The sequence below is a fragment of the Crotalus tigris genome, unplaced genomic scaffold (assembly GCF_016545835.1).
Source record: "Crotalus tigris isolate CLP2741 ecotype Arizona unplaced genomic scaffold, ASM1654583v1 scf7180000017723.350638, whole genome shotgun sequence".
NCBI classification, from domain to species: Eukaryota; Metazoa; Chordata; class Lepidosauria; order Squamata; family Viperidae; genus Crotalus; species Crotalus tigris.
This window is the reverse complement of record NW_024096592.1, coordinates 124,849-144,248: the sequence shown is the minus strand read 5'-3', so window position 1 is coordinate 144,248 and position 19,400 is coordinate 124,849. Positions and strand designations below refer to the sequence as shown.

Below are 19,400 nucleotides of genomic sequence, written 5' to 3'. Positions count from 1 at the left end.
GTCTCATAAAAAGGAAACAAACTGCTCACATGCATTTTCCTGAGGTTTGAAAGAAAGCTGAGAACCTTTTGTGGTGGCAAGTTATCTGAGGGAAGGTCAGTTACAGTAAAAAAAAAAAAAGTGAACAAAACCAGTGACTGCTTCTAAAAGATTCCTGACTGACTTGCTGCCATCCGTTTGTTGTTTTTTAAAGCTCCTGTTGTTATGGTTCTGGCTAATGATCTGTGGCGAAAGGACAGCAAGTCCGCTATTGTGCAACAGGGTGGCTTCCCCATTCACTGATCAGGGTTGCATATTGTTGGGTTGGTTAGATTAGGAGAGAAGGGATATGTGAAAAACTGAGACAAGCTTTGGAAACAGGATACTGAAACCCTGTGGAAAGAGGAGACAGGCAAAGATGGCTCCGAGACAGGATGAGGCAAAACATCACATCAGTAGAAACATGGGTAGCCCATATGTTCTGTAGAACCAGACAAATTGAAAAGAAAATGTTTGTTGCAGTTTCATATGGACAAGGATAGTCAGAAGTCAGTAGGAAGAACTTCTTATATCTTCAAAAAAGGAATTACGTTCTTTGTATATATTTTTGTTTTCTGTATACATGTATATGTATATATACCTTTTTGCATCTCTCCATCTTTCTTTCTGATTTAGTTTTTATGTGTATGTTCTGTAAAAAAAGTTAATAAATTATTCTTTAAAAAGGCATCCCCATATCTGTGCTCTGCCTTCCCAAGGAAGCTCATAATATTGTAATAATCTTTTATTAAAACTCCCCCCAAATAATTACCGTAAATGCCGGCGTATAAGACGACTTCCGTGAGCGCTGAAATCGGCGCCAAAGACGGGGGTCGTCTTATACGCCGAGTCATCTTATACGCCGGAAATACTGGTAGTTTCCGGTGTATAAGATGACGTTCTAGGAATGCGGCCCGGCTATAAAGACGGGGGTCGTCTTATATGCCATGTTGCCTAATACGCCGGCATATACGGTAACTTACCCTACAAATTTAAATATCCTGCCACAGTGGGAAAAAAACCCAGGTACAATTGCTGCTAAAACCCAGTATGCTACAAAGGATTTCTAACCATACTTTGGCTTCAGGCAGAGAATAATTAGCCTCATTTCATTCTCATCCAAGTAATGAGCAGGTGTGCTGTAAATTATAAGTAATTGTGTCTATCTTTGCCACTGTAGTGGTCTGTATGTTTCTATAGTTGCCAGCCAAAACAATATGAAATTGTATTTTTGAACTGATCTGTTTTCACTCAGTGAAAATATTCTAGACCATGGGTGTCCAACCTTGGCAACTTTAAGCCCTGTGGCCTTCAACTCCCAGAATTCCCCATGCTGGCTGGCTTCTCCAAGGATATCTGGGGAATTTGTTCTTCTAAACCACAATAAAATCAGCTCCAAAACCAACCTGAGTCTGCCTTTCCTATCATGTTAGCTTTTTCCAGCATAGCACCTTCTCCTCTGGACACTGGATTTGTTATGTCTTACAACTGGCATTGGTTTCATTCAGCTACTTCTCAAGCTCAGAAGCCCATAGATCAGGAACGACAAAGCTTCTCAAATCTCAGGGTAGAAACATCACTTCCCATCTAGCCAATTACCTTTAGGTTAGGATAAGATCATTTTAAATCAAGCTCTGAGGCTTGAAAACATTTTGGAGTAAATAGCTTATGTCCAAGCTGAAACTTTCATCTCAGAATGTTTCTCATTCAATTTTTGTCCAGAAGATAAGCATGAGAAAGTCTATGATAAAAAAATAAACACATCAGTGAAAAAACAAGAACTGTTAACTTCATTTTTTTCCCAAAGTTCCATAGCAGTGCATCTTGTGACATGTTGACTACACGTACCACCAAATTTTTTTCCCCAACAGTCTGTGGTCTCCAACTCGGACAGCACAATCTGCAGTCCAAATGATATAGGCCACAATCTCTCAGTGACTGGACACTCCTTTTCCTTTGTGCTGGATTATTAAGTAAGAAACAGACATGCAATCAGGGCCCAGTTGCCCTCAGCTGGACTGCATTTGTTTTAATAGCTCCCCATCACAAACTATGATTCAATTTAGTATTTTCTTCATCTTCCATTTGAATCGCTGCTTGTTAAATCCACCTTCCTTCCAGACTTTGCTTTCACTCAGGGCTTGATTAATAATTAAGCTAAGTACACAGAAACACAAGGCTAATTCAAGGTCCTATCATTCAGCAGTTCCATAGTAGCTTCTCCTAGCTCTCCCTTTCATGTAAACAAAGAACAGTCCTTATCAATATGCATTTGTCCAGTGTTCAGCCTTTATCCTCCGGGTAAAGGGTTGCATAGAAAAAAATTACAGGGAGTCTTCAACTTATGACCACAAATGGAAAAATTGTTAAGCGATTCAATCATTAAGCAAGACATCACATAATTGCACCTGATTATATTTTTTTTGCTGTGATCATTAAGCAAAGCTGTTTGTGATCTTCCCTGCTTGCTTCTCTATTGAGCTTGCTTTCTGGAAGCTGGCTTGGACAGTCACAAATGGCGATTATGTGATCCTAGGAGGCTGTAACCTTTGTAAATATGAACTAGTTGTCAAGAACCTGGATTGTGATCACATTACCACTCTGACACTTGCCACGTGTGAAGACAGTCACAAGTCACTTTTTTCAGTGCCATCATAACTTTGAACAATCACTAAAGAAAATGGTTGAACTAGTCTCTGCTCCCCTCCACAATTTATGGTTCCAATATTTTGCCTGCCTGGAGTCATGCTTAAGGTAATCTCGTACAGGACCTTTCTGAGTAATCCACTGGAATCGGTGCTTATTTTTGATTAGACGTATGTAGGTGGTTAGGGTTTATTTTCTGAAAAACAGAAGCAGACAAGCAGCAACTGTGGTGGGATTTGGTAGGATAAATATTGGGGATCCAAGATTTTTCAAGGTCATTTGGGGGTATTTGTTTTAATGAAAAAACATAGTTTCTGTGCACTTCCCCTCTTCAGGGCTCCGAGTTCAAAAATTGGTGGCTTCAGAGATTCCCAGAAAGGGATTCACAAAAGATAAATAGGCCAGCTGTTAAAGAAATCTCTGGATTCTTTTGAGTGTTTGGTGATGCAATTTCCCTTTCATGATGCATATGAGCAGAAGCAAATCAGTCATACCTGGACTGCATTCATTGCATCTAAAAGTAATCTTTACTTTCAAGTAGGTTTAACAGTGCAACTAAAGAAGTATTTGTAAACATACTTCAGTATGTTGTAACAATCTCCCAGTTTTAAGTGGAGTTCAAAAGCAAACTACAGGCACCCACCCAGAATAATTTAATGGATATAAACATTGTCCCCCCTTTTTTGCTTACTCTTAAGCAAAATAGCTAACACCAACAAAATGTTGAAGTGTTATGGAACCAGATAAGTCTTTCAATTCTATCAATTGTTTTTTTTGGTTTCTCTGCCATCCACCTGTCTACTAACAATTAGTGAACATACTCAATCATTGCTCGATAATGTTGTGAATACCCATCCTTTCTTTCTACTTTTCTAAATTTGGATCTTAAATTTGTGAGTCCTTGTGTAAAGATTCCCTGAATCTGTAAATGCTTCTCTCTTCTATCTTTCCTGCTTGCTTCACTGAAATTGCTAATAACTAATAAGATTCTGTTCATACATAATCTCTTCTGAGTCCCGAGTTCTTTGGCCAGCACTGCAGCTGTTTTCAGTGAAAAGTGTGATTAGAGAGAATCATAGCTGGAAAGAGATTACATATCCTTAGAAGCATAAAGGTATCTTCAATGAAAGCTAAATATGTTAGGAATGTATCCTGTGTCAGATACCAAAATCCTACATATATCAATACTAAACAAAAAGAGATTGGCTCATTTTTAGCACTCCACACACTTGGCTGAAAGGAATACTCTGAAGTTCAGAAAAGGTTACTTCAGGTTTACAAACTAACTTTTATCCAGTTGCAACCATTAAATTATGTGATTGTCAGTACCATTTATTACAAAAACATCTTTCACATTATAAGGGGTGGAAGAGATCAGGTTCAGAAGACAGAAAGGTCTCATCAAGTCTTTTGTAACTTTTTCTATACCAGTTTTCTGCAATCTAGCACCCATAAGATAGGTTAGGCCTGTAACACCTTGAATTTTTTTAGATTTGGCTGCATAGCTGGCAGATGTTATCCCAACATAATTGGAAGATGCCTAGTTAGGTTAGGTACTTTCTTCCCACCTATACTTTCAATTGCCTTTCAATGCAGTAGAAATAAAACCGCAAGTGTTAAATATTCCACAGTTGTTATCCTTCTCCAAGCATCATCATCTGACTGCATAATAATACTTCAGGGATGAGATCATCTCAATATCAGTGAAGAGGAAGGGTGCGTCTTCCTAAATAATACTGGTTTTTAAAAAGTGGATTTTGTGTTCTAAAGGAAAGCCCAACAGGACATGGACATTGGTGTTTTTCAACAGGAGAGAGGCTCAAGAAGATGTGTGGTCTAATGTTTTCCCATCTCAATGAAAACCAGGCTGCCCTACCTAACACTCAGAGGAAGGGGAGATCTTCAGCACACCACTTGCTGTTTCTCCTGGTGCTGCTAGCAATTGATGTAGTGGTGGCTATTGATACAACAGTGATCAAATGCTTCCAAGGAGCCCCAAGCTGGCTGTGACCATGCCACTGTGCCAATGCAGTTTGTACAGCAGTGAATGCCCAGCTAATGGTTCAGTTGTTTGAGGTCCTGCAGCTAACAAAACAGAAGTAGTCTCTGCCTATCTTTGAGTCTTTCCTAGCAATCCGTCTGATGGTCTGAGCTGGGACTGTCCAAGATGCTTGACGGTACAGGATGAGGCTGCTGCTTGCAGTGAAACATGCTGGAAATATAGAATGCCTGCAAAGGAAAAGATGAGAAAAATGACATAAGAGAGCCAACCACTTTAGAACAGTAACTACTAAAAAGGTCAGCGCAGTTAACAGAAACATCCAATTCCACTATTATTGCACTGAGTCTACAGTTTAAATTTTGGCTAAAATGGTCCCTTCCAACTTTCTGGTATGGCTACTAAGTATACCCAGTTTCTGATTTACTGGCTAGGCTATTAATATCAGAAATAGAAGACACTGATCAAAATGTTATGAATTTCAAATTTCCATAAATTTGCTTTCAATTTGTGTCTTCCTAAAAACATTCACAATTTTCTGAATTTCAGTATATCTCAGCCTTGTACTCCCTTTGCTGTACTGGAAGCAGATGGGAGGGGCTGGAATCACACAACCAGGGTAGGAAATGGAATGAGTTCCTCCAGGCTGTCTACAGACAATATTTACAAGGGTGTGTGTTTCCTGGCAGTTGTGCTAAGCCCTGTGTCTTTGCTCACTTCCCAAACCAGTTCCTTCTAACTCAACTAGCCATCATCAATTTCCTCCACAACACAGCAACAGAATCCTTATGGATTTTAAAGAGCAGAAAAAGAGTAATGAAAAGGGGCGAGTGAAAGAATGAAAAAAAACGGATAAAGAGCGAGTGATACATGTCTGATATAGGTTAAATATTCAGTCCCTCTTTCACAATGTTTAGAGCAGACCTCATGCAGATTATATTCAAATAATGTTATGGGTACTACAAATAGGACAGGCAGAAGAACCTTATTTTTCCCTATAGTTATTAGCTAAAGATTCACTGCCACAATGTCTACTAGCATTGATAGCTCAAAAAGTGAGAGAAGACGATAGCAGACCAATCAATAGCAATTTTCTATAATAGCCAAATGAACCTGCACACTGAGAATCTGTTGGTGGGCAAATGGGAACATAGGTCAGTGGCCTTTGAGCCGAGCTTGTGAGTGTCTAGGAACGTCAGACAGATGTCTGACCTTTGAAACAGGATACAAAACCGGATGAGCCTTTGCTGTAATTCATAGTTGCCTAATCAGCATGTAATTATGTATTTACTACGTAAAAGAATTTATTAGCTGATCCAAAATAAGGACTAACTGTTGACAAACCCTGCAAACCAGAAGCATGTCTGTGGGCTTTCCTACGAGAGCAGAACTAACAAGGGAACAGCAATGGGTTGAAGAATCAGTTCAACTGCAAATTAGGAGTTAGCATATCTGGGCTGTAAACTATTAAGATGGCAAGACAAGCTTAGAATTCTCTGAAAATCTTTGCTGCAGTTTTGTGGTCATCCAGATATTTTTAGTCCAAACACAATAGCCTTACTTGAAACAATTTCAAGCTTACTTGATCAAATACACTTGTGTACGTAAGAGCACAAGCAGTGTCCTGTTGGATCGGCCAGCAGCCTTTTCCCACAGCAGCCGACCACCTGCAGAAAGATGCCCAAGAGTCTCTCAGCAGAATGCCTTCAGAGGCAACCCCACAGCTTTGGAGCCTAATAGCCATTGATCCCCATTTACTGATCCAACCTTTTTTTTTTTTTGAAAATTTTCAAAGTTTTACAATAAAATACTCCCCCCCTCCCCCCCTCACCCTCCCCCCTCCTTCCCAGAGCTGAATACAGGGTTAAAAACAACAAAAAACATACAGCTTAAATGAACATCAAGCAATTATACATACATCCAAAAAACAAAATTTTAAATACTTTAACTCCAGTACATAAAAACAGAGATTCTAACCATTACCCTTAAATATAGGTTATTCAAAAGCTAAATAATACTTTCTAATCTCATATTTATTCTGTATAAAATTCACCCATCTTTTCCACACCAAAATATATTTCTCTTGCGATTGGTCTTTCAGATAAGCCGAAATTTTTGCCATTTCAGATAAATAGGAAACTTTAAGAAACCATTCTTCTAAAGTAGGCAAAGAGTCCTTCTTCCAATATTGCCCAATCAGCAACCTTGCCGCTGTAATTAAATTCAGCATTAAAATAATTTCTTTATCATCACAATCAAAAATAATACCTAACAAAAACAATTGTGGTATAAATTTTATCCTTCTATTAAAAATCTTCTGAATGTTCTACCAAATCTTAATCCAAAAAGCCTTTATATTTCTACATGACCACCAAATATGACAGTACGTTGCATCCAAACAACCACATCTCCAACATTTAGGCTGCACATTTGGATACATACGAGACATCTTTTGTGGATCAAGGTGCCACCTGTAAAACATTTTATAAAAATTTTCTTGTAAATTTTGAGCCTGAGTAAATTTGACATTCCTCACCCAGATTATCTCCCATGTATCTAATAAAATCGGCTCATCAAAATTTTGGGCTCATTTAACCATACAATCTTTAACTAATTCTGTTTCTGAATCCAGTTCCACTAAAACACTATAAACTCTTTTTATATGAGTTCGACTTTGATCTTTAATTTGTTTCATCAAATTCACATCCTCCCTAATAAAACCCGCTTTTTGATCTATTCTCCACCTTTCTAATAATTGCCTACACTGGAACCAAGAATAATTAATATTTTCTTGCGCTAATTCGTCCATAGATTTTAATTGCCAATTATTCCCATCCCAATTAAGCAATTGTTTATAAGAAATACTATCCATTTTCACTCCTTTCCTTATCCCTTCTATTGCGTGCTCTGGAATTCCCCACAACGGTATTCTAGAATCTGATCTATAATATTCCTTCCAAACACGCAATAAAGAAATTCTTAAGATATGGGACTTAAAAACTGTATCCACCTTTTTATTATAAATTAAATACGCATGCCATCCATATAATAAATCCCATCCCTCCAAAAAAAGTATATTTAAATTTGTTAAATTAATCCTGTCACTAATCAATGTTAAAACCACCGCATCATAATACAATTTCAGATTCGGCACCTTGAGTCCACCTCTTTCTCGAACATCTTGTATAATTTTAAGCTTTACTCTTGGTTTTTCCCCCGCCCAAATGAATTTATTGATACCCTTCTGCCATTCTTCTAAATTTGCCTCTTTCTTTAGAATAGGTATCATTTGAAACAAAAAAAGGAATTTTGGCAAAACATCCATTTTAACTGCAGCAATTCTCCCTAACAAAGATAGTTGCAATTTTTTCCAATCATTCAAATCCTTCTGTATTTTAGACCATAACATTTCATAATTATTTTTATACAATTTTACATTAGAAGCAGTTATATAAACCCCCAAATATTTGACCTTTTTTACAACTTCAAAGCCCGTCAATTTAACCAACGTCTCCTTATCCAAATTAGTCATATTTTTAGGTAGTATTTTAGTTTTATTATTATTGACTTTAAAACCGGAAACTTGTCCAAATTGATTTATCAACTGTAACAACTCCAATACAGAATAAGTTGGTTGAGACAAAGTAACAACCAAATCATCTGCAAAAGCTCTTAATTTATAATCATTCTTATCAATCATTATTCCCTTTATTTTAGATGATTCACGAATTTTAATCAACAAAATTTCCAACGTTAAAACAAACAACAAAGGAGACAGTGGACAACCCTGTCTTGTACCCTTTCCAATTTGAAAAACCTCAGATAAACCTCCATTAATTATAAGTTGTGCCGATTGTCTTTGGTAAATACCTCAAAGAGCTTGCAAAATTTTATCTCCAAAATTCATCTCTTCAACCAACCTTAACATAAATTGCCAATTTAACTGGTCAAAGGCTTTCTCAGCATCTAAGAAAATCAATCTTGCAGAAATCTGATTGTTTTTATCCAAATATTCTATTAAATTAATAATTTGTCTAACATTGTTCTTCATATATCTCCCAGTTATAAAACCTGTTTGATCAGTATGTATCACTTGATTCAATACAGTCATAAGTCTATTGGCTAAGATTTTTGAAAAAAAATTATAATCTACATTCAAAAGAGATATGGGTCTGTAATTTTTTGGTAAGGTAAGATCTTGATCCTCTTTTGAAATCAGAGATATAAAAGCCCTTCCCCAAGATGGGGGAGTCTCTAAACCCAATAATATATTATTAAAAAGTTCCTTTAAGGGCTCTATCATCTCATCACTTAAAGTCTTATAATAAATTGATGTCAATCCATCGGTACCAGGTGCTTTGCCAGCTTTTAATTGTTTAATTGCCATAATAATTTCCTGTGAAGTAATAAATCCATTAATCTCATCTCTTTGATCATTTGATAACTTAGGAAAGTGAACATCTTGTAAATATTTATCTATATCTGAACTCTGTACCTTCTTACCCATATATAATTTTGTATAAAAATCTAAAAAAGATTTTTTAATCAATTCTTTCTGAAAAACCACTTTTCCATTATAATTTATTTTATCTATAATTCTCAACTTCTGTTTCTTCCTTAATTGATAAGCCAACCACTTCCTGGCTTATTTGCATTACAATATGTATTATGTTTCATATAAAGTAGATTAGTTACAACCTGATCAGCCATTAACATATTAAACTGTGTTTTAAGCAAATTTATAGAAGCCTTTACATTCTTATCCAAAGGAGTCAAAATTAATGCTTTTTCTTTTATTTTAATCTCATCTTCCAATTCCTTACGCTTTTGCATCTGTTTCTGCCTATAAGCCTCGTTCATTTGAATCAGAACCCCACGCATATAAGCCTTACTAGCATCCCAAACCATTGCCATTGAGGTTCCCTTATACATATTTAAAGTAAAATATTCCTTTAAATACTCTTTAAGTTTCTGAACATTCGCCTCTTGTCTAAATAAATTTTCATTCAACCTCCAAGATCTTCTCTCCTCTTTCTCAGCAGCCAATTCCATCCATACAGGACTATGATCTGTCAATGTCCTTGGAAAAATCTTTACATTTTTTACCCTAAAATATAAATCCGTTGTAATCAGAAAAAAGTCAATTCTTGAAAACGATTGATGTCTATCAGAAAAAAAAGTGAAGTCTCTCTCTTCCGTATTACGTTCCCGCCAGAAATCTCTCAGTTCCAAATCCTCTTTCAAGTCAAAAAAAGCCTTAGGTAGTTTGACTTGCTTAAAAGAAGTAGAAAATCCTTTCTTATCTCTATGTGTATCCAAAACTCCATTCCAATCCCCCATCAGAATAACAGATCTATAATCCAATGAAATCAATTTTTGATGTAAAAACCTATAGAACTGCTCTTGTTGTTGATTAGGAGCATACAAACCCACTATAAGCAATTTCTTACCATACATTCCCACTTCAATCATAACATATCTCCCTTGAGGATCAGAATCTATTAATACAGCTGATAAATTTTTCTTAACATAAATAACACCCCCTTTTTTCCAAGAAGCAGGAGATACAAAATGAGAACCCAATCGAGCATTAATCAAATATTTTTGATCCTTTAAAATAATATGGGTTTCCTGCAAACAAACAATGTCATTATTATATTGCTTCAAATAATGAAATATTTTCTTCCTTTTCTGTGGAGAATTAAGGCCATTAACATTCCAGGTCAGGAGCTTTGCCATCTCCTCCATCTATTAGCCTAGAGAAGACTGCTTGAAGATCTACCATCGAAGATTGAACCAACGAAGATCTCTTAGGTCTTGCTCCTCCCACAGGCTCAGAAGCAAATTCTTGTGTACCTTCTTTAATTTCCTTCTTCTGTTGCTCCTTTTCTTTTCGTCTATGCGCTACTCGGGTCATTCTCTGTTCTTTCATCTCAGACTGCTGTAACAACTCAGCCTGTAATTTTCCAGCTTTCATTGATACAGCATCTTCAACCAATTGCTCTCCCTCCTTCACTTCCAAAGCTTTAAACATTATAGATGGTGATGAGCGCGCTCCCAGGACCGAAATATAAAACTCTCTTGCCTTAGAGACAGTATTAAGTCTATAACATATCCCCGCGTGACTCACCACAATTCCAATTGGAATATCCCATCTAAATGGCATCTGTCACTTTTTAAGTTCATCTGATAAAAAAGCAAAATCCTTTCTTCTTCTTAAAATTTTAGATGGAATCTCCTTTAAAATTATAACATCCTGAGCAGCAATCTGGAATCTCTTATTGTAAAATGCTTGTATAATTTCATTGCGTAAAGATCTTTTTCTAAAATAAATCACCACATCTCTTGGCAAGTTTCTCTGCTTTGCAATCCAGGAATTGACTCTAAATATTTTTTCAATTTCTCTGAGTATCTCCTCTGGATCTCTCTCCAAAATCACAGCAATATCATTTGCCACCACCTCTCTCAGATTTTCTTGCATATTTTCCCTCAAACCCCTGATTCTTAAAGCGAACTCCATCTCTCTATACTGAGACATAACAATTTCATCCTGTGAAGTTTCCACCATTTTTTCCACATTTTCAACCATATCCTCCAATGAATCCACTTTGTCTGCAACATCCTCAATACGAGAGTCCAGCTTTTCAACAACAGAAGCAAGTCCTTTTAAAGCCAATACTATATCCTCCCTCAAGATGTTATTTCTCTCTTCTAAAAGCTCCTTCATTTCTCCTTTAATTTGACATACAACATTTCCCATGACATCTTGAAGGTCTTTTACTGTAAGTGGTGGTACAGACGGAGAAGGTGGTGGTGATCTGGATTTAGGTTGTTGCGCTGATAATATTGCCGGAGAAGAAGCCACCTTAGGCACAGCGGAGGTCGCTTGACGCTTCGAAGCCATTTTAAAAAGTTTTCCTCCTTCTTAAAAAAATCCAAAAGACTAGGAAACAAAAAGAAAAAAACCCCTTTTCTATCTGTAAGAAGAAGAAATATTCCTCCTCTTACAAACACCCAAAGTCCCAAAAAGTTCTGAAACTATTATAACAAAAAAAAGAATAAAAAAGTAATAAAATAACAAAACTCCTTTCACTTTCCTTCTGTGCACTTAAAAAAGAAGGGAAAAGCCTCTCATCGCCATTTTACTTTCCCTCACTATAGAAAAAAAATATAATTCTTTAGAGTTAAAGTCCAAATAAAACATAAAAATACAATCCACTGATCAGCTCTGTCCGCTTCTAAATCAACTCACCAGTTTACTTTAATTGTGGATGTGGGAGCGGCGTCTTGCTTTGTCCCAAAAACAACAAGAGACAAAGGCATCTGAGAAGCGGAGATACCCTGAACTCCGTGGGAGCTCACCCTTCACCCCCCAAAAAAAACTTTAGGGTTTCAGAGGCTCTACCACTATTCAGGGTAAAAAAAACTCACCTCTTTCCTTTTGCCCAGGAAAGAAGTTTCAAACTGTGGAACAGCTGATGTCAGCTGTCCTCGGCAGTTTTAACGCTATCTCAGACGGATGGCTACAAAGTAGCCGCCATTGGCAATGCAGCGCCATCGGAAGCTCCTGATCCAACCTTTTTTTTTTTGAAGCTAGTCAAACTGGTAGTCAGCACCACATCTTGTGCTAGTGAATACCAAAGTTTAAATACATGTAATGTAATCCCCCTGCCTTTGTCTGCCCCAAATCTTTCAGGATTCAGTTTAATTAGGTAACCTCGGGTTCCAGTATGGGGAAATGTCTTGTCCTCTTTTTCCAAACCATGCATAATCTTTTAAACCTCAATCATGTCCCTTCCTAGTCTCTTCCTTTTTAGATTTAAAAAACCACAAATACTGCAACCTTAGTTCATAGGGAAATTGCTCCACCCCCTTGATCATTTTAGTTGCCCTCCTCTGAACTTCCTAGATATTCTAGATGTGGTTGCACCATTTATTTATATAAGGGCATTAATATATTGGATCACCGTTTTCAATATTGTTTTTTATTATCACTATCATGCTGGTCTCCTTTATTTTTACAGTGGATGTACACCCGACTACAGGTAAGTTTTTCTTATTTGCCTTTCCTCCACCAAGTGCATCCCTCCAAGAACAATGTAAGAGGAATCCGGATGAGAAAAACCAATTGGCCCCAATAGCTTTATAGGCAAATAAAGAGTTAATCCTGGGTTTCTGATCTTAGTCCAATATCCTATATCACTTGGATTCCCTAAAAAAAAAAAATAGATCATGCAAAATAAAAAGGAAATTATAACACTTACTTAACTTGCGCAATCTGCACAGATTCACTTTATTTTTGATCAAATAGTATAGAACATTATAGAATTTAGTATAGAATTAAAATAAATAAGGCCAGTCTCTGCATATAAGAACATAAAACAATGGAGGTTAGAGAGCAGCTTTCCCCATCTGTCTACTTTCACATCAGCTGGGCTACATCTTCCATTATACCCAACCCATCATTGCTGGTTTCTTGTCCTGACCCACCCTGCTCTTTTAGCTTCCAAAGGGAAGCCCTTATTTCCTGCTTTATTTTGGCAATACCTCAGTTGAAGTTAAGGGAAGTTGTTCTTAAGCATCATCACCACACAGGCTCCCTACTGCCCAATACGGCTAACTTGGTCACCTCTTCTTTTCCAGTGGCACAGTCAACAATGTTTAGTCAAATAGGAATGACCAATTTTCACCATCCTCACAGTTGCTGCAAAAGTGGCTGGAAGACTGTCACTCCCTGCCTTTTTTTCCTATCTGACTGTGGGAATGTGAAACTTAATACACCATTCCTACAGATATCCCTTTTGGGGTGGGGGACTATTCTACAACTTTAGTTTCAGCAGCCAGATCAGAGGGCTAACCCTCAGTCTGGGTGTCAAAGCTGACATAGGACTTAAAGATGCTTAAAAAGTAAACCTCTTAAATCCAATGCTAATTAGACATAACTGTTTGCACAACATGCTTCTCTGCAGCCCCCACCTCCATTAAACAAGGGCAAACAAGGCCAGAGTTTATGTTGGGCAAACAAGGCCAGAGTTTATGTTAAGGGAAGAACAGGTAAACCAGCCTTTCAGAGTTGGATTTTTCTCCACCACACAAATGAAAATCAACTCCCCAAAGACTCATGCTGGAGGGTGAATTCTGAGAAGTATAAGAGAAAAAAGTACTAATAAACAGGACTTTCAAAATAACACATTTTAATTCATTTTAGATCTTTCTCCTCATGAATGACAGAAAGAACGTAGAATAACAGGGTTGGAAGGGGCCCTGGAGGTCTTCTAGTCCAACCCTCTACTTCAACAGGAGACTCTATACCGGAGGTCCCCAACGTTTCTAGGTTGGCGGCCCAGAGGGAAAGGAAGGTGCAGGCAAGGGGCCCCCTGTGCGTGCGTGATGCAAATGGGGGTTGCATGAGTGTGTGTGTGATGCTAGGAGCAGGCCTAGCGCCCGCGCAATGCTCAGGGTGGGCCTAGCGCCTACGAGACACTGGAGGTGGGGGCTAGTACCCCTGCAATGCTGGAGGCAGGCCTAGCACCCGCACAACACTCAGGGCAGGGCTAGTGCCCAGGTGAAGCTGGGGGCGCAAGCACCCACACGATGCTGGGAGCAGTGCTACACGAGTGGGGGTAGTAAGCGCACTGGCCAGCCGTTCACACAGCCCGGTGGCTAAGAAGCCACGGCTCAGTAATGGGCCACGGCCCACAGGTTGGGGACCCCTGCTCTACACCATTGCAAACGGTTGTCCAACATCTTGAAAACCTCCAATGGAGGAACACCTACAACCTCTGGAAGCAAGCCGTTGTTCCACTTAGTGATTCTTTTTGCTGTTGGGAAATTTCTCCTTAGTTTTAGGATGGATCTCTCTTTAACAACCTTCCACCTATTACTTCTTCTCCTGCCCTCAGATCCTTTGGAGAATAGATTATCCCCCTCCTCTCTATGACAGCCCTTCAAATATTGGAAGACTGCTATCATGTTTCTTCTAATCCTTATTTTGTTAGACTAGACATACTTAGTTCCTGCAACTGTTCATCATACAGTTTAGTCTCTAGACCCCTTATCATCTCTGTTCTTCTTCTCTGCATTCTTTCTACAGTCTCAATTTATTTTTTATATCATGGTGACGACACAGTATTCCCAGGGTGGTCCTACTATTACAGTATAAAGCAGTCCTTCATATTCAAGTCTGTCAAGTCTGTCTTTCTGTATCTGGAGTCTATCTTCCAAAGTTGTCTTCAAATTATATGAGTTCCCCTTCTATCATCTCATCTAAATCATTTATGAAGATGTTGAAGAGAACTGGACCTACGACAGAAGTTTGAGGTACCCCATTGCATGCTTCCTTCCATTTCGATGTAGTACCATTGAAGACTACATGTTGAGTGTGATTGGTCAACCATTTGCAAGTCCATCTGGTGCGATGGTATCTATCCCACATTTTTCTACCTTACCAAGGAGTAGGTTGTGTTCTATTTTGCCAAATATCTTACTGAAGTCTAAGTAAACTGTTTTCACATTATTTCTCTGATCCACTAATTCAGTCACTTTGTCAAAGAAGGCAATACATTTTGTCTGGTATAATCTGTTTTTACCATACTCCTATTGGCTTCTAGTAATAGATTTGCTCTTTTCTAGGTGCTTGCAAATCTGCTGGTTGATTATCTTTTCCAGGATTTTCCCAGGTATAAAAGTTAGGTATTGATCTCCTTCTCACTCTCTGAAAGGCAGCCAGAGAGGCAAAAGAGGCCCAGACAAACACAGGTTGTAACTTACCACCCAATAAGCTACAAGTGCTCCTTGCAACAGTCCCACAACCACGTCAGATGGATGGTGCTGATAGTCTGAGACGCGAGTCAGTCCCGTGTATATGGCTAGCATCAGTAATACAAATTGGACCAGCGGGCGTAGCAATCGAGCTCCTTGCCAGGTGAATCGGGCCTGCAGGTAGAACTGGGGAACAAGCAGTGGAAACTGAATATTTAGCAAACAGAAACCCCACAGAATTTCACCCCCCCCCCCAATCTGTTTAAATCTGCACTCTGGCAGAAGCAATGACAATGATCCAGGAATCTCAGAGCAACACTCCAGAGAAATTGGAAAATTAAAGGAAGGGGCTGGCTAGATTCAGCATGGAAATGCAAATAAATGGAGCTTTTTTGCTTAGCGTAATAGATTAACCAGTTGATGCCTCATGCTGGCAATTAGAAATCTTTCAGATTCTATTATGAGAAAGGAAAGCAGGGATGAGAGCAACAGCTTTAACCCTTTTCACCTTCCATATTTTCCAGCTGTAAAAACAATTAATGGCAACTTTTAAAAAATAAAGTTAGACAATTGATGCAGAATTGAAAATTTTCCAGATTTCATATTGCCTTGAAAATTAGTTGTTCATAACTGCCTTCTACACATGGAGAGCAACACAAATGTGAGGGGAGCAGTGGGAGAGTAGTGGACACTTCTCCTCACTTGCCCTCTTTCCTACATAAGCGTGCTACATTTTGTAGATCCCCTGCATAGGATGACAACAGTGACAGTGACAGATTTCAGAAAACTGTATACTGGACCTATTGGGAAGATTCTTTTCCAATAGCAGAGATGGGGGCATTCCAAGTGGGCACCTCTTTGCCGCCCGCTCCGGAGGAAGGGCTCAGAATTTCCTTCTGAGTCCGTTTTTGTGGGAGGAGGTAGCCCCTTTCTCAGTTTTAGAAAAAGGTCTCAGGCTTATGGCCTGGTCCATTTCCATTTCCTCAAACAACTCACATCTCAACTTCAAAATGAATTCGCTAAAATTGGCTGGGCTGTATAGTATAGCTATTTTGTTTCATATTATGTTTAACCATTTATGTTGCAAATTCATACTATAAATCAGACAGTCTTGCTGTTTTTCTCCATAATGGAAATGGCAATTTGGGAGGGGTATTAAGTTCTGCATACCTAGCTTTCCATCCAAATCTCAGTTCCAAAGTTTTCTGGGAGGAGACAATGAATATTAAATCAGTGAAGTTTGTGGATAGATCTGCCTCAAGACAAGAGAGCTCATGGTAGTAATCTAGAACAGGAGTCCCCAACCTTTCCAGCTCTGCAAACCAGCAGCAGTGGCAGCAGAGGGAGAGGGGATGGTTTTGCACGCACAACTGCCACTTACACAAACGGAGCTTTGCACGCTCACTCGCAGCTTGTGCGGCTTAGTCCCAATGGGCTGCAGATTGGTACCAGTCTGTAGACTGGGGGTTGGGGATCCCCGATCTAAAAAACACATCTCCAAGCTCTTCAAACCTATGCTGGAAATGTAATCAATAAGAACATTTTATCATGCTTGGTGAATGGGTAAAAAAAGCCAGGAAATTTTGGACTCAATTAGATATAATAATACAGAGACTCATATACAATTAAAGCCATTCTATTTTCGGATAGAATGATAAGCAGCTGGGAAAAAAATATGGAACCTTGTTTTTTTATATGATGACTGAAGCAAGATTATTATATGCATAAAGGAGGAAAGATTCGATTTTATGAACAGTGAAGGAATGGATGGTGAAGATGGAATTTATTGAGATGGCCAAACTGACTGCTTTAAATTTAAATGTCTAAATATAATGATGATTCAAAACCTTTTATTTGTGGGAAATAGAAAAAATGATGTTTGAGTACTAGAATAAAAATAATATAGAAAATGTAAACAATGCTATAAACACAGAGTAAGAGGTTATTTTGTATTTATTCTTATAACTGTTGTAAAAAAAAATCAGGTCACTTCTTTATAATTCTTTTTTCCTTTTCTTTGATTACTGCACCTTTGTTTCTGCTCCTTTCTTCATTTCTCCTTCATTTTAAATATTAATTCTTGTTAATTTTTACTCTGTATTAATTTTTTAAAAGCAGGGAATACCTATCTCCCTTCTCTGGAAGAGGAATGAAAATATGCTTTCAATGTATTTAGCCAGTGAAAATTCAGAAGCTAAAATCAGAATCTGAAGCAAGAAGAGATCAGACAAAATACATTTCAGGTTGCCTGCTAACTCAGTACCAAATATTTTTTCCTACTAGTCTCTAGAATTTTCTGCTATCTAGAAGGATTGTGTTGCTATGAAGGCTGCCATTCACACAGGCAAAAATGAAACAAACTCTGAGGAACTTACTCCATAAAGCAAACTCTTCAGATGATACATCTTCCAATTGTATTTCCCACACCAGTATAAAGCTTGAGGGTGTTTGCTTTAAGAGAGCACCTTGTACCAGTGTCACCAGGCTGTTTCTCCACTGGGTTATGTTTAAGCAGCTACCACAATGGGCTGCCGCCTGCATGAGTCTGTCTCCTTTTCTCTGTGGTTCATGTAGTGTGATGATCTGCCCTCTTCCCAAACTTCACTTCTGTAAACCTGAAGAGAGGAACTTACCACTAAGTACATCATGGTATACATGGCAAAGGAGGCATGGCCAGAGTAAAAGGATTTTCTGGAAGAGAAAATAAGATATTTCTTTGAAGAGGACATGATATGTACTGCTTAGTTTGATATACTGACGCCAACCACAAAATCCATGCAATTTGATCATTGCACAACCTTAATCTGATTAACTAAACCACCTTCTTCTGATGCTCTTTTCATGATTTGATGGCTATCCTGAAAAACTCCAATCCCACCAATATTAATCATAAGTACCTCAGAACTCAATGCAATTAAAATATATTATTTTAGGACAGGAGTGTCAAACGGGTGGTCCACAGACCAGATGCATCATGCACAGGCCAAACCCACCCCGGCTCCACAAAGGCAAAAAAGTCACAATATGCCACAATACGTTATGTGACACCCGTGTTTTAGAGAGACCTACATGCTCATAACTTTTATTGGGCTGAAAATTCGAACACAGATTAATTTGATTATACAGAGCCAAAATTAATTTGATTATACAACGAAGGCTTCAGAAAGTTCTCTTGGGTGCCATTTAGTGGGCATCCAGATTTCTATAGCCCAGATAAAATAGCTTTAATGTGTTGAAATATCTGACAGTTCCTGGGAACATATAGAGAAAGGGGGAAATATGAGAAAGAGACTCAGAGTAACTCCATCTTAATTATGCTAGGTTTAAGTTGATCTGGAGAAGTGTTTTGATAGGCTTCTGAGACTTTGATACATTACCCCTCTAGCAACAAAGGTTTTTCCAGAAATCCAAGAGATTCTTGAGTTTGCCAGCTTTGCAAGCTTGATACCCAGTGAAGGCTGAAGTCAGTTTTGACTGTAGCTTTTGGGTCAAGCTAACAATAAAACTGCAATACAATAAATATATTGTTCTCTAACAGAAGCTTCACTTGATCCATTTTATTTATCAGTCCTCCCTGTTTTTTTAAAGTGTTCTGTCTCCTCCACTTCCATCATGAGTAAGCAGACAGCAAATCTATTCAAATCAGAGAAAGCCAGATAGGAACAGAACAGAGAAGTTGGAAAGAGGTAAACTGCAGGTAGAAGATAAATTCTGCACATGTTTCTTTTGCTTCTAAAATGAAATCTGATCCCAGTCTTCCTCTGAGGCTGAGATAATGACAGACCGAACTGCATAAGCCTCTAGTTCTGACTGGATTAATTGCTCATCATTGTTCCAACTTATACCTCCTCAGTCCAGACATCCTCCAGAACTTACATGAAACACATCTGTGGAATATGTTTCAGCAGGAACAACCAGAAGAGGGGCTACCCTTGAAAAGTATTCGGAGACTACAGTTGGTCCAGAATGCAGCCGC

General features: G+C 38.3%; 1 protein-coding gene across 4 annotated transcripts in view; it reads right to left on the bottom strand.

Annotated features, from left to right (window-relative positions):
- Positions 1-3,306: 3,306 nt before the first annotated feature.
- Positions 3,307-19,400, bottom strand: part of LOC120306173 (phospholipid phosphatase 3-like) — a 30,977-nt gene continuing 14,883 nt past the window's right edge. For 3 of the 4 annotated variants that reach the window (XM_039338883.1, XM_039338881.1, XM_039338880.1), the window contains 3 exons: positions 18,058-18,115; positions 15,434-15,610; positions 3,307-4,893 (listed from right to left, as the gene is read on the bottom strand). In XM_039338883.1, coding sequence (XP_039194817.1) covers positions 4,792-4,893; positions 15,434-15,610; positions 18,058-18,115 — 337 coding nt within the window. In that variant the 3' untranslated portion in view covers positions 3,307-4,791. Of the gene's footprint in view, positions 4,894-6,245; positions 6,331-15,433; positions 15,611-18,057; positions 18,116-19,400 lie in introns of all 4 variants that reach the window. The other variant, XM_039338882.1, reaches the window with a different exon arrangement.